The sequence below is a fragment of the Crinia signifera genome, chromosome 4, assembly GCF_055691185.1.
Source record: "Crinia signifera chromosome 4, ASM5569118v1, whole genome shotgun sequence".
NCBI lineage: Eukaryota > Metazoa > Chordata > Amphibia > Anura > Myobatrachidae > Crinia > Crinia signifera.
In genome coordinates this window covers 44,226,054-44,246,809 of record NC_139220.1, presented here as the reverse complement: position 1 = coordinate 44,246,809, position 20,756 = coordinate 44,226,054, and the positions used below count along the sequence as shown (strand labels likewise).

General features: G+C 42.6%; 1 protein-coding gene across 2 annotated transcripts in view; it reads left to right on the top strand.

Annotated features, from left to right (window-relative positions):
- Positions 1–20,231, top strand: part of POLR3B (RNA polymerase III subunit B) — a 147,763-nt gene extending 127,532 nt beyond the window's left edge. For both annotated transcript variants that reach the window (XM_083181668.1, XM_083181667.1), the window contains exons 24-28: positions 5,496–5,599; positions 12,158–12,324; positions 12,765–12,878; positions 15,061–15,234; positions 19,806–20,231. In XM_083181668.1, coding sequence (XP_083037794.1) covers positions 5,496–5,599; positions 12,158–12,324; positions 12,765–12,878; positions 15,061–15,234; positions 19,806–19,935 — 689 coding nt within the window. In that variant the 3' untranslated portion in view covers positions 19,936–20,231. The remainder of the gene's footprint in view (positions 1–5,495; positions 5,600–12,157; positions 12,325–12,764; positions 12,879–15,060; positions 15,235–19,805) is intronic.
- The last annotated feature ends 525 nt before the right edge of the window (positions 20,232–20,756 follow it).

Below are 20,756 nucleotides of genomic sequence, written 5' to 3'. Positions count from 1 at the left end.
GCTGAGCGCTGATCAGTGACGTACATCACTGATCAGCATTTTTTATCAAATTTTTTTTTTTTGGGATCAAATTCCTGTTGTCTTTGACTCATCAGAAGTTTTTTTTAATTTTTGTTTTTTGGAGGGTGCTGTGGAGTCTTTTTTTTAATTTTTTTTACACCCACGGTGCTTTTGTGGGTGTCCAGTGCCCGCTGAGCGCTGATCAGTGACGGACGTTACTGACCAACATCTGTGCTCAATTTTTGGCGCAGGAGCTTTTTTTTTTTTCTTTTAACTTACACGTGTAAAAGCACTACATACACACTACATACCCCCCGTGTTGAAATAAAGTTTGTACCCCCCCCCCTACACTATACACGCCTACACAAAAATAATAAAAATGTCCCAATCATCGCAAAGACTGTTTTCAGCGGAGGAGGCATATGCCCTTATTGCCTCTGACACTGACACAGCCAGTGAAGAAAGCGATGAATTTGCATTCGTCTTAAGCTCCTCTTCCTCCTCTAGTGATGAGGGACCCCCTCAAAGACGCCCCCGTAGAGCAGCTGAGACCCCCCCCCAATGATTGATCTCGTATGGACCCCACCACAAGACAATTTTGAGCCCCAGGTTCCTGAGTTTTTGGCCAACCCAGGAATCCAATTTGATAGTACAGGCCTCAAAGAAATTGACTTTTTCAAAGTCTTTTTCTCTGATGATTTTATAAATTTAATGGTGGACCAAAGTAATTTATATGCCCAGCAGTTTATTGCCCAAAACCCCACGTCATCATTTGCTAGGTGGACCCCTGTAGATGCAGTAGAGATGATGACATTTTGGGGTCTGGTGTTACATATGGGATTAGTTAAAAAGCCAGAAATTAGGCAATATTGGAGTACAGATGTTCTGTACAGCACCCCACTTCATCGTATGGCCATGACCCGGACTCGTTTTGAGACGATCCTTAAATTTTTGCATTACAACGATAATGCACAGTGCCCACCCAGAGATGATCCCACCTTTGACCGGCTATTCAAAGTCAGGCCGGTCATTGAACATTTCAGCGCCAAATTTGCTGAGATGTACATCCCCCAAAAATTCATTTGTGTAGACGAGTCCCTTATACATTTTAAAGGAAGGGTTAAATTCCGCCAGTACCTTCCCAATAAGAGGGCAAGGTATGGCATAAAAATGTATAAGCTGTGCGAAAGTACCTCAGGGTACACCCACAGGTTTAGGGTATATGAAGGGAAGGACACAAGAATTGAACCGCCAGAATGCCCCCCCTCCCTCGTAGGTGTTAGTGGAAAGATTGTCTGGGATTTAGTGCACCCCTTCCTGGATAAGGGTTATCACCTCTATGTGGATAACTTTTACACCAGCATCCCCCTGTTTAAGGCCCTTGGTTCAAGAGGTACAGCAGCTTGCGGTACTGTGCGCAAGAACCAAAGAGGCCTCCCAAAAACGCAAGTTGCCCAATTACTGAGAAAGGGTGAAAGCAGGGGAATATGCACCGAAAATATGTTGTTGGTCAAATATAAGGACAAGAGGGATGTCCTTATACTGACAACAATTCACGGAGACAGTACCACCTCCGTCCCTGTACGAGGTACCAGTACCCACACCTCAAAACCTATTTGTATCCTAGATTACAATAAGTACATGGGCGGAGTGGATCTTTCAGATCAGGTACTGAAGCCGTACAGTGCCCTGCGGAAAACAAAAATATGGTATAAGAAGCTGGCCGTGTATATCATCCAGATGGCACTGTATAACGCTTACGTACTATTCCGTTCTACCAGCCAGACGGGGACATTTATGCACTTTCAAGAGGAAGTCATAAAGGGCCTAATATTTGGGAACCAGCAGGCAGAGGGCCCCAGTACTTCTAGTACTGGCCCCAGTACTTCTAGTACTGGCCCCCGTATTGTATCAGGGCAGCATTTTCCTAACGAAATCCCCTTCACTGGAAAAAAGGGCAGGACACAAAAAAGGTGCAAAGTTTGCTATAAAAAGGGAATACGAAAGCAAACTATTTTCCACTGTGAAACTTGCCCCGACAAACCCGGCCTATGTATGAAGGAGTGCTTTAAAATATACCACACATCTATGGATTATTAGGTTCATCATTTCACCGTGCTTCGGGGGTCTTGCTAATGCGACATAGCACTCACCATTCATTCCACCAGAATGTGTGCTGCAAAATCCAAATAACACTCCTTCCCTTCTGAGTCCTGCCATGCACCCAAATGGTATTTTTTGGTCACATATGAGGCATTGCCGTACTCGGGAGAAATTGGGGCACAGATTTTGGGGTGCTTTGTCTCCTTCATTCCTTGTGAAAATGAAAAATTTTGAGCCAGAACTGCATTTTTGTGTAAAAAAATGTAATTTTTTATTTTCACAGCCCAGTTGTACCAAAATTGGTGAAACCCCTGGGGGTTTGAAATGTACACTATACCCCTAGATGAATTCCCTGAGGGGTATAGTTTGCAAAATGGGGGGGTTCCTAACTTTTAGCATCTTATGGTGCCTAGAAACCTACATGGTGCCTAAAAAATAATCTCATAAAAAGGAGGCTCCAAAATCAAGTAGGTGCTCCTTCTATTATGAAGCCTGTGGTTTGGTCAAAGTGCACACTAGGGCCACATACAGGATATTTATAAAAACAAAAGAATTGGGGGAATCAATTTTTAGTCACATTTCTCTAGTAAAATCTACTGTGTTCCTTAGAAAAATGTATTAAAATTGAAAATCTGCTAAAAAAATGAAATTTTGAAATTTCACCTACACTTTGTTTTAATTCCTGTGAAACACCTAAAGGGTTAACAAACTTCCAAAATGCTGTTTTGAATACTGTGAGGGGGTGCAGTTTTTGAAATGGCATCATTTATGGGGGTGTCTCACATACAAGTCCCTCAAAGTCACATCAGAACTGAACTGGTCCCTAAAAAAATCAGTGTTTGAAATTTTCTTGACAATTTGAGAATTTGCTATTCATATTTTAAGCCTCCTAGTGTCCAAAAAAATTAAAAGGAGGTTGAAATAATGATGGAAACATAAAGTATACATATGGTCTATGTTAGTTATTAACTATTTTGAGTGGTATGATTATTTGTCTCACAAGCAGAAAATTTAACATTTTGCAAATTGCAAAATTTTCAATTTTTTTACGACATTTTGGTATTTGTCACAAAAAAACACAGACTGTATCGACCAAAATTTACCACTAACTTGAAGAACAATGTGTCACGAGAAAACAATCTCAAAATCACTGGGATAAGTAAAAGCAAAAAAAAGTTATCCCCACTTAAGTGATACATGTCAGATTTGAAAAAAAGGGCTCTGTCAGGAAGGCAAAAACAGGCTGCGTCGGTAAGGGGGTAAGCTAGCTTTAAATTAATTAAGTTGGGTACCACAGTTCATTGTAATTACTGCTAACACAACATACGACTTATGTCCTACTGTATATCATCACTTGGACCTGGCTTTTGCTGTTATTTGTCAGGCATATTTTTAATATCTGACACTTTATAGCAGCACCTGTAACCATGACTACTGGTCAGTGTGAGCACACTGTATGAGTCTAGTATTATGTAGGGTCAGAAGAACTAGTGCATGGAGGGCCCTGCACATGAATGATTACAGCATAGATAAAGTGAGGAGTGTGACTGAGAGGTGAAATCATGAGGAGGGAAGGATGTAAGTTAAGAATGTGGTCGTTTCAGAGCTGGTAGACTTTATTTAGCAGGAAAGAGTGTTCCAAATAATGGTAAATGTCTAAATTGCACGAATGGGATGAGGTAATTGCAATACGGCAAATAACAGTCTGGGGAAGAGCAGAGAGGACAAGAGGGATGCTGAACTAAGTGACCTTGAAGATGTCCTGTAGGAAGGGAGGAGTGATTGAGTGCTTTAAAAGTGACAGTGATGAGACTAAACTGGATTCTGTAGAGTTGAAGTAGACAGTGAAGGAGAGGAAAGTTTGAAGATTGTGATGAGATGGGAAAGAAACCAGCATTACCACTGAGAAATTAATGAAGAAGAAAGAGACGAGAGAGAGGCCAGACATTCAGTAGTTAAGATGGGAGATCATGAAGACACAAGAAAGTGTTTGGAGAATCAAGAATTATCTGTACCTGCAGATTTTATGGAGATAATAGATATGTTGAGTTCAAGAACAAGATAATTCATCCAAGAAGCATAGTTTAAGATATGAGAAGGTGAAGAAGTCGGTGTCTAATTAAATATATGCATTGTCAGTGTAATGGTGGTAAGGGAGACCAAATGAGCTGATGAGCTCACCAAGGGACAAGGTGTATAATTGAAAGCTAGGGGGTCCAGTGACAGAGTCTTGCCTGACACCAACATGAAGTGATGGGGGTTAGAAGCTCAAGCTCTGAAAAAATGGTTAAAATAGTCTAAGAACAGCCCTTGGCAACAGTGCCACAGAGTGTTAATTGTGTTGCAGGCATGAGTGGGAACCGGACAGTGGTGAAGATATGGCTGGGTTATGGGGCAATGGAAGGAGATGAGTGATGGAAAGAGCTGAGTTGGAGCATAAATTTGTAGTCAAGGAAGTCCGAAAGCAAGTGAGATGTTTTCCAATGCTGCTTGAAAGTAACATTTTAGATGTAGCTTTTGTAAGGTTTTGATGGTTACATGATCAAACCTGTATACATTTTTGTATTAAATACTGTTAAATATTCCATTTTCCAAGTTATTTAATTTATGAATTAAAATATATAATGAGAAAATAATGGTTCCATAAGGGAATTGAAATTACTGAGCCAGAGGAGCCAAACAAGTAGTTCAGTGGCGTTCTTGTGTAACGTTATAAAAGGATATAGTACTTATGTGTTATCAAAAACTCAATGTATATATTTCAAAATAATGAATAATCAAAACAATAAAGGCAGATGCAGTGTGGTTGACATTATAGAGGTATTTAATCTTTCAGCATTAACAATTTTGCACTGACCATAAAATTCTGAAGTTGTTTAGAACCGTTGTTAAGGGCAAGTGAACTTTGAGCCACTGTCTAGCGATTGTCCATCTTGGAGCTCATAATAGATGAAACGTTCTCTTCCAGTAATAGTGATCGTAACATTTAGAATGTCATAGGGCAGTCCTGAAGGTATTTGCTATTGCGCAGTCCTAGCATGTTTTGATTATATTTTTTTTATTAAGAGAGGTTTTTTTTTTTCCTTCATTGTATTTTCACCCTGTAGGCACTTCCCGTGAACTGATACCATCAGAGAATTGTAATCGGTTCCTAGATTGCTCATATTTTTAAAATAGCAATTATTTGCAAGACAAAACAAAGCTGGTGATGGAAGTGTGCACAACTCCTCCTTTAGTTACAACCTTTATTTATCTTTTATTCAACATTTTTTTATTTATCTTTCCCGAAGAAGTAGTGTTTTTGGTAATGTTTGAACACAGCCCAACCCCGAAGGTTTTAAATTGAATATTCAGATATTTTAAAAAAGTAACTTGGTTTCTCTTCTGTGCAGGTGTGTGTGGTTTAATCGTTCCACAAGAAGATATGCCGTTTTGTGATACCGGCATTTGCCCCGATATTATCATGAATCCTCATGGCTTTCCATCTCGTATGACGGTTAGTTACTTTTTCTATTCATCCTGTGAATGTTTCTTTTATCTTTTTTATTGGTTGTTTTTAAACTAGTAAGCCCGCTCGAAGTAAATGCCTCGAAAGCTAGTCTGCTACCCTATGTGTTTGTGCATGTGTGAGAGAGAAAGAGATATAGATTCACTCCCTGCCAACAGATGGCAGTGTTTTGGAGACACACAATCAGACAGTACATAGATATAGATAGATAGATGATCATGTATCCAGCTACAGTCAGTGGAAATTTGTTGGCCTTTAATTACTGTTCCACCATAAGGGAGAGGCTTAGAGCAGCATGGAGTAGGACACTTAGTGCCTTCTTTTCTGCAGAACATCCTCTTATCCATCCTAAAGGAGTGCTGACCCCTGACTACATTTCATTTAGAGGCAAATATAACTGCCCCTTGTACCAAAGTTGGGGCTTTTCTAGCATTTGCCTCCATGTCGATGATTCAACACATCACAGGGTATAATTTATTCCAACTACTCTGGTTGGCGTTATAGATCATGCTGGGTTAAAACTTCAAGACATTCATGCTGCTTTCAGACCACAAAACTGGCTTTGACCAGGTATTTTAAAACGTTTCTAAAAACGGGTTTGCCAGCTAAAACCCCTTTCACACCACATGTCTTTAAACTGTATTTCAGTGCAGTTTTTGTCCTTAAACAGTATTTCAGTGCAATTTTTGTTCCTTCACAACACTGAACCCGTTTTAACCCATAGAAAACAGTGGATGGAAAAAAAACTGGTCTGAAACGGGTAGGACCCTGCTTTATTGTCATTTAGAAATACCAGTTTAATAGAACCGGTAAATTCACTCTGCACCTATCAGACTGCACAAATTACCATTTTGGAATGGTAAAAAAAACCCAGCAAAGTAACGGTAAAAAGTGCAGTCTGAAAGGGGTATCAGTTTTTTCCCATATAATTAGAATAGGAAATGGGGATATTTTTATAATTGTTTTGAACTTTTATTGAGGGCTGTATTTCCTGTTTGTTGTTTTGATGTTCTAAAAATAGTTTTTATGCTTTTTTTATGATATATGGCTAACCAGGAACAAATCCTTGTAAATGCCTGTATACTTGGCCATTAAAACTGATTTTGATTATTCTCTCAGATTTAATGCTTTTTGGGCCAGATTATCTGACCTGGAGATTTAGCTCTGGCAAAACAATCAGCATCACATGGTGCGGGCTGGGGGATCCACGTATTTCTAAAAAATTGGCTGGTGCAGTTGTTCGGCATGGAGGCTTTCTCCCCCCACTGTTCTCTGGAGCATGCTCATTGTATTCCTTCCATGTCTCCTCCTTCTGGGAGCTCGTCATTAGCTCTCATATAGTCCATATGCCACTAGAAAAATGAGGGTTCTGTTCTTAAACTAATCCGGCTATGTGGTCCTCTCAAATTGGACAATAACAGAGATGGTTTATCCTGATTTTGACCTTGATGTTTCCATTCCTCATGGTTATGCATAGGCTTCGTGGTCAAGAACTTTAATATTCTGTGCTCATCCCTTCTCATGTGTGTGGTGGCAAATAAGAATACTCACTTTTGGTTCCGGTCTGGGTATTTTTGAATTCCTCATTGCCTTTATTGCTTGAGTGTACACGCCAATGTAATCCTATGCGATCCATGCTGGTTGCACCAAACATCTCACAATTGCCGCTCCTAGTATCCAATCTGTCGGTGGGCATATCTGGATATTTTGCTATTATGCTGTGTTTTTTTTTTAGGCTATACTGTGTTTTTTTTTTATTGTTTGAAAACTTTATAGGATAGCTTTAATTCCAATAGTTTGATTTAGTCCCTTGCTAGAATTGGAGAGTTGTTCCAGTAGTTAAATTTGGTATAAATTATTTGGGCCAATAGGTAATTAGAGATACTTATTAGGGCACCAAGTGTACCATAATTGGGGTAATTTAATGACGTCTCTTACTATAATTCAGCTCTACATGACCATATGATCCGTATCTTTTCTTAAATGGCACCTTGTTACCTGTGCGAGCTGGGTAACCTTTATTTATCATATATACTTACTGTGACAGCTGTGCTTATTCACATTCCAAGTATTCATATTTCTTCTGTCATTACCCTTACTTGTGTTACCTGTATTGGCTCCTATGCTGCTTTTACCCCCCAAACCATTACACAGCCACTCCCTTTAAATATTTGTTGATTAGGACAGTGGTCTTATACTTCCAGTGTGTGGGGGCCATTATACTTCCAGTGTGTATTCTTGGAGGACAGTGGCAAACTTGACTGTGTAGATCTTCATCTGGACCATGTAAATATCCGGCTAAAAGAAATCCATGGTAAATCATAATTTTAATAGCTGTATGTGAAGTCTTTATTTTTTTTAAATATTTGTTTATGTTCAGAGGACTCATGCCCCTGATCTAAAGTAGGTATCCTGGGATTATACTCGGGTAATTTGTTATTGTCCCAACTTTTGCCTATTGTTGACAATTGGGGAGGATCTGATCTACAGTACAGAAAATGATTGAGAGAAAATCCTGGTGTATCCAGCCTCCAGAAGTTAATATGTCCGACCTTGTCCATAAGTTATATTGCATCCCCTGGTAACTTTGCATCTTGCCTCCTTCCTGCAATGTTCTTCATGTCCACCTTGTGATCTATGACCTTTCCCTCCCAAACTTCCCTTTGCTATGTTCTAGATAGAAGTGGTTACATTACTAAACCGATTTGTACAGTTTGCCAATTATAGAATCAAAAATTTTGCTGTAAGGCAGTGCTCTTCAAACTCGGTCCTCAGGACCCCACACAGTTCACGTTTTCCAGGTCACTCGGCAGGTGCACAGGTGTATGCATTACTTGCTGACACATTGAAAAGATCCACAGGTGGAGCTAATTATTTCACTTTTGATTCGGTGAGGAGATCTGCAAAACATGCACCGTGGGGGGTCTGGAGGACCGAGTTTGAGAACCTGTTGTGCTTTACGGTATTCAACACATTGTAGTCTAATATGCTGCACATTCTACATTGCTGGGCACTGGATCTGTCCATGCTTGCCCAATATTGAAAACTGGGGGACCCTTCTAAAATTGTGTCTTGCAACATTTTTCTATCTGGGTGCCATACATAAAATATCATAAGCTAAAATAGTTTCCATAGGGCCTCGGCGATTACAATATTTACAAAATTAATAGATATTACTAATAGCGGTATAGCAATTTCAAAGCATTGCAAAGCCGAGCCGGTCCTGGGATCTTCTTATTTATTTATTAACAGTTTCTTATATAGCGCATACATATTCTGCAACGCTGTACAGAGTATACAGTAGTTGAACATTCACATCAGTCCCTGCCCCAGTGGAGCTTACAATCTATATTCCCTACCACATGTACACGCACACAGACATTCTAGGGTTAATTTGTTGGGAGCCAATTAGCCTACCAGTATATTTTTGTATTGTGGCAGGAAACCCACGCAAGCACAGGGAGAATATACAAACTCCACACAGTTAGAGCCATGGTGGGAATGGAACCCATGGCCTCAGCACTGTGAGGCAGTAATGCTAACCATTACACCATCCGTGCTGTCACACTTGATCCCGGGTCTGATATTTTCGCGATAAACCCAGGTCACCCATTATACAAAGGGTGACCCGGTTTTAATTGCCGGGTTGGTCGATCCTGGTTAGTAGGTTTGGTGCTTTCACACCGCACCTTGACCCAAGTCAGTGTTTTGTGTGATCTGAAAGGGTTTTAGTGGCTTCCACTTCTGAAAGCTAATTTTCTCTGACTAGGTTGGTCATTTGCAGCCTGGGGAATGAGTTAATGCTTTTGAAATACTGTTATCAGAATGAGCGGGAACTAACTGGTTTACCTACCAGATGCCCGGGTTTCTTTGGGTATGTCTGCCGTGCTTGTGTTCTCCAGTCTGGAGGGGGTATACTAGTAGGATGAGGACTGACCCCACAAACAGGGGCATCAATACATTTTTACCTTGGGGGTGGGGGAGAGCACACATTTTCATTCTGTCGCCCCTATGGTGCTGGCTTCCTTTCTCCCTCCTCATGCTGAGCCACGCCTCATGCCAGTAATGCATCTGTGAAGAGAGAGAGCCAGCTAGTACAGAAGGGACACAGCACCCTGCAACAACACAGTGCTTTTAAAGGAGACGCTGCTGCAGGGAAACTGAGTGGCGTCATTCACCACTCACCCACCTACAGTATGTGCCTCATGGTCATGATCCAACACCCCTGACCCCAAGTTCTTCTCCAAACATTGTTGAGTGCCGCTATTGCCAAGTGTTGCCTACTCCTGTAAATTATCCCCTCCCCATTGAAAAGGCAGCACTTTCCTTCAGTTATTGACCCACCTTTTTACAGAAGCGGGACTCCTCTACTGTACCTGGAGCCTGATTCAGAGATGGACTGTATTGTACAGCTTTTGCTGCCCAGTGGTTGTGCTAAAATATGCTACCTCTTCTGCACATGCCCAGTTTAAGAAACATCGGATCTGTATGGAAACCATTCGGCTAGAGTACATCTCTCAATTAGGCCCATGAATCCTTATTAAATAAGAAAATTCTACATCAGTTTTGAGCTGGGAACCTCACCTAAATGATCTGTTTTTCCATGCTTTAGGAACATGGACCACTTAACAAATGTCTGTCTTGAGTTGTGAGCATTGAAGCTCTCTACATTTAAGAGGAGAATCCTGTTAAAAGTGCTTTATATGGAACTGAAACTAATAAACCCCCAGCTGCTTTTAACTCAGGCTCCAGAGACCTTGAGACCAGGGAGTGATTTAAATTCTCTGTCAGAAAGTTTAGAAGTAATCCAGAGCAATTTCATTTGTCACGGTGTAAAAGATTGCGGTGGTCCTCTAACTGATAGCAATTATTATGAGATAACTGTCAAGCTGAAGCAGTGTCGCTTGGTGTATGTTACAGCATGACTGACATCAACACTTGTTGGTTTAAGGACTTGCTACTGGCATACTGTAAGTAACTTGCTGTCCCCAATTTCAAGGGACAGGTTCAGACTTCAAGGACTTGTTACTGGAAATGTCCCTGTTTTTAAATATCCACAGTAAATTTTTGTAATTCTGGACTTATATAATACTCTGCTCTTTAGAACACAATATTTAATATAGTAGAGCAGGGGGGGGGTTGGGGGTTGGGGGGAGTAGAAGGTGTCTACATAATGAGTTCTTATACCCCCCCCCCCCACACACACACAGACCATGTTGCTGACCATCAGCTAATGTGAGTCGTGACCCCATGCTGGGGTGGTCCAGATCCACAGTTTGAGAAACGCTGTAGTAGAGCAATGAACATGGAAAATAATGACATTATTACAATGTCTAATAAATATACATTTTAGTGGTCCCATTTATCTGCAAGTTTGAGCTATTTAAAACTATTTGCATATTTTAATGGTGCTCCAGCCCATCAGCTCCCCCCAACTATCATTTTTCACATGACATTTTGAAACTGATTGGCTGGAATACCATTTCTTATACGTAACGGGCTCTAAATATCTGAAACTAGTTGATAAATGGACCTTTAAGTTTGTACATTTAGGCATTATTGTGTTTTAGAATCCCAACTCTACATCAAAGTGTTTCTGGGTATAACTTTTAAATGTGGGTAACTGGCAACTGGTTCCCCTGGGTATTAGCATTTGCTGTATGGCTGGGTATTGGTATATTTGTCCAAATTAAAGGACAAGTGATCATTTTGCACATATGAGAATTATACATCCAATAACTTTTGACATGGCTGGTGTTGGAGACCAGAGTGATTTGATTCAAACTTAGACACAGGTCTGTAAAGGTGAAAGGAGTAAAGATTTTTTAGGGTCAGCAATAATTTCAATTTTTTTCAATTATATTATCTGCAGTACAGAATAATTCCGCTCAAACTCCATTTACTTTCAGACAACACTGGGTGCCAGTGTTAGTGTGGTTGGCTAATGGCCATGCACCCAGGTCAATGGTGGGTGGTCATCTTCCAAACAGAGTGCCCAACTTGTAGCTATAAGTATGTTATGTAGAACGGCATCTAATGCCTTGATTTTCTGATACTTATTTCAGTATCATTTGCTAATGCAGATAAGTTTATTTGCCCTGTAGTTAAACTACATTAACTGTAAAGGTGGCCATACACTACTGCGCCTCAGAGCAGTGTAGAGCCATTCGACCCCCCTTGAGTACCCTTCATGCGGTGCTTTGACATGTGATCTATCGCATGTGACTCCATTCCCCGCTCCCGAGCAGGTGTCTGAGTCGGAGATTGGATGTGCAGCCGGTCCGATCTCCAACTCAGATCCAATGTGCAAGGGACCGATCATCGGATCGGATGTCAAACACATCGTATTTGGACACTTTTCACCTTTTCATCCTGATCTGCCAGAATTTGGTGGAAAGTGGCCAAATCATACTAGTGTCTGGGGACCTTTAGTCACTGTGTTCTTGTGTTGCCTATTTGTTGATGTATTCTGTATCTGGGCACTGCGGATACTTTGTTGCTTTGTATAAATAAAGCATAATAATAATAAGCCCTTTCTCTACACAGGTTGGAAAGCTAATTGAACTCTTGGCTGGAAAGGCCGGAGTCCTCGATGGCAGATTTCACTACGGAACAGCCTTTGGTGGCAGCAAAGTGAAGGATGTCTGTGAAGACCTCATTCGATATGGCTACAACTACTTAGGGAAAGATTATGTGACATCTGGTATCACTGGGTAAGAACTCTGCAACTGGCACCACAAAGGTTGATATGATCTTTTGCAAGACCAAACGTTTGCTAGACATAGTTGAGGGAAATGCATTCCACTTTGCACACTAGGAATAATATAACACTCTGCTAGAACAGGTAGTTCCTTTTCAAAAAGTTTTCAAAAATAAGTTATATTCACAGTGGGAAGCAGGAGGGGGCAGTGCAGGGGAGAAAACAGGTGACATTTCAGGAGATAATTAACAATCCTCACCAAATCCTAAACGTTTGCTTAACGTGATCAATGAACATAAACTAGAATAGATTTAACTTTTTAAATGTTGAACAAGAGGATAGTGGAAGTGGGGAGTGGACTTAGGTTGGCCTGTGGTAGGCATTTAAGTATATAAAAGTATATTTTCGTATTCACATGACAACTGCAAAATGTCTGTGTATTGTCTCTCTTAGTGAACCTCTTGAGGCCTACATTTACTTCGGACCTGTGTACTATCAGAAGTTGAAGCACATGGTGCTGGACAAGATGCATGCGCGAGCTAGGGGCCCGAGGGCCGTTCTTACACGGTAAGTTTATCAGCCAGCAAATATGTACAGCGAGCAATGGAAAAATGCTTAATTTTTGCTTACGGAACATGCAACAAGGGCTACACTTCATAAGTACACATCTGTCCACACTGGTCTTACACGCGGTGCATACACGTGTATATGCATCGCTTGTAACGTTAGCTGCTGTTAGCGTATGGGCTGCAGGCTCCTCTGGACACATGCATCGTTGACAGATATATTGCTTCGGACGTGCAACACAGCCGATGCCTGATATAGCTAAAAATATATTGGTGCATTGTTCTGTTTGTACGGTACGGGCGATCCGCCTGTACAGCGCTGTAGGAGCCGCCGATGAAGGAGAGCTCAATGGACATGCGCCCGCTTAGTTTTGAGGTCAGTCACAACAGATCCGTCTTTAGGTGTATCTGCAGATGGGACCACTAGTGTGTACCCAGCTTAAGTATCACTTGCAAAATCAGCTCAGACCCATCTGTAAATACTGGAAATCCACCAGATTATTTTCTTTAGGACAGTACAGTATATTGATAGTGGTAAGATTCAGAAATTTAAATGGGGACTTTAAATACCCCATAATGTCTGCTTTGTCCTATCCAATCATATTCATTCTTAGTCAGGTCTTGCTTAGGGAACCCAATTCGGGGATCGAGATGTTGCAGTGGAAACGCCAATTACAGAATTTTTGGGCTTAAGCAGCTCAGACCTGGCGATCATTGGAGGACCGTGCATGGGCACGGTCCACAGTGTGCATGAGTGAGCCCTTTGTGCGATTACAAACTCGGTGTGATTAACAGCGGGCAGCCATTTGGGGGCATGCAGCTGGCATTTGCTGGGCATTCCCTTGCCATTGGGAGAGAGGGCCGTTGAGGTCATAAACGGGCTCTTTCTCACCACGGGCATCGCAGTTCTGGTTTACTTGGCGCTGCAAACAGGGGGAATTCATTCGCTGGTGAATGAATGTCTCCATGTGTGCACAGCTGCAAACATATTCACAGATTCGCAGCCCAGCGATCAGGTGTTGGAATCTGCTGCGGCCAGACAGAGTACAAAACAATAGTATCTTCATTGATCAAGTCATTTCCGGCATTGATATTTTTTTTTTCATTCTTGAGTCCTGGGATGGACAAAATTAGCCAGAATTCGCTTCTCTAGTTTTGATAGTACAAGTTTGTCATTTTGTATAATGTTTTTAATTTGAGCCAAACCAAATGCCTAACAAAGTCAGCACACCCTTCACCAGCTTTAGATTGTATAGAACCCTTTATCTGTAACTATATCCATTCTATATAGCACAGAGGTGTCATTGCTCAGTACATAAAGATCTATCACATACACTTATCTTACACTTATGATAAGTTCATGACACACCGCACAGTCCTGTTTTGTTGCGGCATGGACTTTTACGCGCCCAACGAGACACGCCGAAGTCTTGCCAGGTGTCTGGAGCCGTATGGCACACCAATGCTTGGTGTATGAGGACACATCTGTGGCTTCCTGTTCTAGCATATACATGGACATTTTCTAGATGACCGTTTTCCCCGTGTGCTTGTCCTGCACAGTGTGCCCTAATTTGGTTGTTGTGCAGACCCTGCAGCATCTGTTCCAGACATGTGTAGAAAGGCTGCAGTGAGGCTGTCAGTGGATGTCTTCCAAAGCAAATACCAGGGCTGTGTTTAACTTGCTATTCTGCTCAGCCCCAGCGAGAACTGCTGGTATGTGCCACCCTAATAAACTAACCCTTTGCCACCTTTAAATTGATCTCTGCGTGTATATAGAACTAGTCACACTGGTATAGTCTGTGCAGCATGGGTCGTTTACACCTGTATTAAAACTAAAACTCCCCACCATCAGAAAAAAAATAAAATCCTATAGACTTTAAGCTACAAGAAGCAGGTCCCTCCATCCTCTTGCTTCACAACTTAGCGTACAATGGCTCTGGTCCTTTGTCTGCCTTATACAGAGGCTGTGTGACCGATTGCTGGTGGTATTAACTGTATCTCATTCTGCGGTATAATTATTTCCCAGTCCTATCTCGCTCTTCTGTTGTATTGTACAATTCTCCATGCTCAGTGCTACGCACACTTCTTGTGACCCATAAAAATATATGATCAGTTTTTCAAATGTATTATTGCTGCAGATCATGATCTGTCTGTAATCTGGCTTCTTTGTCCTACCCCATCAGGCAGCCCACCGAAGGCCGATCCCGCGATGGTGGGTTACGACTTGGGGAAATGGAGCGTGATTGTTTGATTGGCTATGGAGCCAGCATGCTACTGCTGGAGAGACTGATGATCTCAAGCGATGCCTTTGAGGTAGATGTCTGCGGAGAATGCGGGTTACTTGGCTATTCCGGCTGGTAAGTCTATTTCTGGCATGTGCCCATTTCCCCAAGAGTATAAGTATAACCAGGTTACTGGAAAATGAGGTATGGCAGGATTTGTAGGTTAGGCTGGGTTGGGCAGAGTTAACGGGAGGAGTTGCAGATGTCACCCTTGGATCTCTGGCATCCATAAGGGATACTGGGGTAGCTTAGTACAATGGGGAATAGACTGGGTCCAAAGGAGCCCATGCACATAAAAACTTCTTCACCTGGGTGTGCTGGCTTCTCCCCACTATGCCGTCACCCCCAGCTCAGTTTAGAAAATTATGCCCTCAGGAGAGGATGCACGCTCACAGAAAGTTTTCTTCAGTTTATTATTTTATTTTAATCTCAGGTATGCTGTCTGGACAACAGCATACCTGCTTGGTGGGAGCTAAGGGAGGGATGGGTAACCAACCTCTTTAGAGGCCTGCTCCATCCCCGCTGACAGGACGCCAGTCCTGAGTGTTAGTGTACCGCCCACAGCTGCCGCACACCCTTAGCATTCTGTCCGAAGGTCACTGGAGTGGTGAGTAGAAGCCAGGGAACCCGGTAGCAGTGCGGCATTACTGCAGTGGGAACATACGGACCTTCGCATGGGGGATCCCATAGTTCCCCTGCGTGGACTACCAACAGTTAGGTAAAAGGTGGTGCTTGCACTTCATTTTTAAACCTCCGGGAGATATTACCAGTATAAATAACAAGCAGACACTGGCGCCCCTGTTGGGGGCAGAGCCTACTCAGAGCGGGACCATCGGCTTCCTGGCACCTTTTCTCTCTGCCTCACAGCGCTGCAGCAGGACGCCAGCTCCTTCAGAGACCTCCAGATCATTGCTGAAAAGCTGGTACAGGGGTGAACCAATGAAGCTTCAGGTGGGGGGGTGGGCGGGCGGAGATATTTCAGAGCTGGCCTGGCTTAGTTCTATGAAATCTATGATGGCTGAGATATCTCATGCCATACATTCATGGGCTGGTCAACTACAGGAGGGCTTAGTGGGGGACAAGTAGAAATGGTACAACTGGTAAAACACATTTAGGACACAGTACGTGTCATCTGTGATTCCTTTAAGGAGGTTGGCACTATTAATGCCTGAACTTCTATGATGGTGGTGTCTGAACGCAGAACTTATGGCTTAGACAATGGACTGCAGATAATGACTTAAAGAAGAGTGTGGAAGCTCTCCCCTTTATTGGGGAATGGCTTTTCATAGCTGAATTAAATGCCTGGATCTCTAAGGCTACAGCGGGAAAGTCGATCTTCCTCCCGTCCGCGGTTCCACCAGCCAGGCGTTTGTATCCAGGACCTTCTCTTCAGTCCTTTCAAACTCATAGGTTCAGGGGAAGGGCCAGGGGTGCTTCCAATGCTGTCAGGGGAATCCACGTAAGCCTGCTGCCTCTGTTCCACAGGACCAGGGTACTGGCTCTGCCTCTTCAAAATCTTCAGCATGATGCCAGTCCTCCATTGGTAGGGGGACTCAAGGTGGGGGCCCGCTTAAGGTTTTTCACTCTGGTTTGGCAAGTTTCTTGTCAGGATTCCTGGGTGAAGAACCTAGTCTCCCAGGGATACAGACTAGAGTTTTTACAAATTCCCCAAAACAAGTCTACCAGTTCCTCAGGAGACAAGAACATTGGGGTAGATTTATTAAGCTCGGTGAAGTGAAAAACTGTCTGGTTTTTATCACCGGCCAATCAGCTCCTACCTGTGACGTTACAGGCTTGGTTTGAAACATGACAGGTAGGAGCTGATTGGACGGTGATAAAAAACAGACACTTTATCACTTCACCGAGCTTAATAAATCTACCCCATTATTTCTAAACGCTATACAGAAATTGCCAAAAGCACAGGTTGTTATACCAGTCCCTTCTCTATGCAGAGGGCAGAGGTTTTCCCAAAGGCATACCTCAGGATTGCCCTGGGGAAAGAACACTACCAATTCCAAGTGTTGCCGTTCGGCTTATCAATGGCACTGAGGGGTATTTTACCAAAGTAATGGCGGAGATGATATCTCTGCTCCAAATCCAAGGGGTTAACATAATTTCATACCTGGATGACCTGTTAATAAAAGCCTCGTCCAGGGAACAACTGCTGGACAGCATCCATTGTGCCACTCAGTGACTCTAATTATATGCAATTAAGGATTTATTTTATCTTTCTGAATATGTTTCATTATCCAGTATGCCTGTTCAATAGTCAATAAAAAAGGTTTATTTTATTAATGTTTTATTTGTTAATTTACAAAAGCAACTACCACACATCTTGTGCCTCTATGAGCAGTCTTATTTCTTTACATACATCAGGGCCTGTCTGGGCAGAAGGGCATATGTTGCCGATTTCAGCTGCGTTCATCCCGGGTGTGGAGTACTGGGAGTCGGATATCTAACCGCCACGATCTACACAAAAAGAAGGGGGGCTTACACCCTATGATTTTTCAACAGATCACGAACTGATGGGGCTATCCGCAGATAGATCTCATGGCATCTTGGCTCAATAAGAAGCTCCTGCTGTACTCTTCCAGGACCTGAGATCCTCGGGCGACAGCTGTGCATGCGCTGTACAGTTCTTGGCCTTATCAGATGGTATACCCTTTCCCTCCAATTCCATTGTTCCCCAGGTTCTTCAGAAGGTCAGACAGGAGCGGGTAGAGGCGATCCTGATTGCACCAGATTGGCCTCAGAGAATGTGGTATGCAGACCTCCTAAACCTGTCGTTCGAGGACCATTCTTTTACCCGAATTTAAAGCTGCTTCATTTAACGGCCTGGCAGTTTAGCGGTTCATCCTAGCCGAAAATGGTATTCCAAGTAAAGTCATATCTACTATGTTTCTGGCCAGAAAACCAGTTACGTCAAAACATTATCACCTTATCTGGAGGAATTATACCTCTTGGTGTGAAGGGCGGAAGTTTTCTCCAGTGGAGTTTAAGTTGGGCCGTTTACTACGTTTCGTACAGGCAGGTGTGGATCTGGGCTTACGTCTAGGTTCCATGAAAGTACAGATCTCTGTTTTGTCTATTTTCTTTCAAAGAAAATTGGCTATTATGCCAGAAATTCAGACCTTTTTACAAGGGTTTCTTCATATTCAGCCCCCATTTGTACCTCCCACAGCACCGTGGGACTTGACGTTGGTGCTGAACTTTCTACATTCTTCATGGTAGTTGTGCTTTTGGCTTTGGGTCAGCAAGACGCATGTCTGAATTGGGGCTTGCTCTTTCAAAAGTCCTTATCTGACCTTTTATGAGGATAGAACAGAACTCAGGACCTGCCAGAGGTTTCTACCAAAGGTGGTTTTGGCGTTTCATTTAAATCAGCTGATTGTGGTTCCGGCAAAGTCTGAGACTTCTTTCATACCAGAGACTTTGGATGTTGTAAGAGCGTTGAAGTTATATCTTCAACAAACAGCTAGGGTTCATAAGATGAATACTCTTTTCGTGTTGTATGATGTGAAAAAGAAGGGCTTTCCTGCGTCAAAGCAGTCTATTGCTCAATGGATTCAGCTAACTATCCAGCAGGCATATGCTTCAGCGGCTTTGACTATTCCACAGTCAATTTAAGGCACATTCTACTAGATTGGTGGGGGTCTTTGTGGGCGGCTGCTTGGAGTGTCTCGGCCTTGCAATTGTGCCGGGCCGCTACATGGTCTGGGAACAATACCAATTTGACACCCTAGCCAATGAGGATACCCAGTTTGGAAGGGAGGTGCTGCAGTCATCTTCCCACGTTCCCACGCGTGCTGGAAGCTTTGGGACGTCCCCAATGTACTAAGCTACTGCAGCATCCCTTATGGATGCCAGAGAAAATGGGATTTTAATTACCTACCGTTAAATCCTTTTCTCTTAGTCTATTATTCTAAGTTCACTCGAAGAGGAACATTCCTTCTCAAATGGGCAGAACCATGTGCACTGCAGTTGGGGCAGATGTAACAGGTGCAGAGAGAGTTAGATTTGGGTGAGTTATCTTGTTTCTGTGCAGGGTAAATACTGACTGTTTTATTTTACACTGCAATGTAGATCTCACTTTGAAGTAAAACCCCACCCAAATCTAATTCTCTGCACAAGTTACATCTGCCCCACCTGCAGTGCACATGGTTTTGTCCATTTGAGAAGGAATTTGCCTCTGTGAGTGAACCAGAATAAGGCCCTTAGTCCATAAGGGATACTGGGCTCCCCATTTGGTGGTTCGTTGACTGCAGGTTTTATTTCCTTGCTGTTCTCCCCCTTATGATGTGGTTGTTTTATCAGTTGTTGCTGTCTGTTTGACCAGCCGTTGTTGGTCTATTTTTGTTTGGGGGTGTTGGTTCGCTAGTCTCACCACTCATATCTGTTTGTTCCTCCTCTCATGTATGTATCCCTCCTTCAGACACAGTTTTCCTAAGCTTAGCTAGAGGTGGGGGCATAGAGGGGAGGAGCCAGCACACCCTGTTGAAGAAGTTTTTATGTGCATTGGCTCCTTTTAGACCCTGTCTGTACCCCATTGTATTAAGCTACCCAAGTATCCCTTATGGACTGAGAGAAAATCCCATTTTTGCCTTTAAATGTAAGTATTAAATGTAACTATTGTGTGTGTTTTATAGGTGCCATTACTGCAAGTCCTCCTGTCATGTGTCTTCCCTGAGAATCCCATACGCCTGCAAGCTACTGTTCCAAGAACTACAGTCCATGAACATTATACCCAGACTTAAGCTGTCTAGATACAACGAGTGAATGCCATTTCATAAACCCGGGGCTTCTAGTGATTGGCCAACTAAAGCACTGGAGTGGAGACAGAATGTGCCGCAGATTAGTGATGGACCTCTAGCGGCCTGTAGTGCTGGCGATATGCCAACTACTACTGTATATTTCATTTTTGTTTCTGTCGCATTGTAAATGTGAGCCTTTGTATTATATCTGTACAATAGAAAAAATATGTTTTGAGAACACTTATTGTGTCTTTGATATGAAGGCATTTGTTTTCTTATGAAAAATGTTCTATTTACCAACAATAAATACATTTCATTTGACGCATTGTTTGATTTATTGCTATTACATAAATCTGGGCGTGGTACCGCACACAGGCAGTGTCTACGCCAGGGATGGGGAACCTTCGGTCCTCCAGCTCTTGTTGAACTACACATCCCAGCATGCCCTGCTACAGTTTTGATATTTGGTCATGCTATAACTGTTGCAGGGCATGCTGGGATATGTAGTCCAACAACTGTTGGAGGGCCGAAGGTTCCCCATCACTGGTCTACGCCAATAGTCATTAGGTTGATTTTCACAAGGTCAACATGAGTTTTTCATGTTTTTTTTGGTGTCAATGTCGACACCTGAGCATGCAGTACCCCAATTAGTGTATTGCGTACTCTTGCATGGCTTGCTTCACTCGCCTTGCTCTGAGGGGGCGGTGTGAGTGATGTCAGTAAATATGTTGGTATTCATCCACCATAAATACATACTCCCCAACATCTCATGCATAAAAAGTGGTGCAAATAGGGGATGTGGGCATAGGGGCCTTGCATTTTCCCTGCTCCCTTCCCCCTAGACAT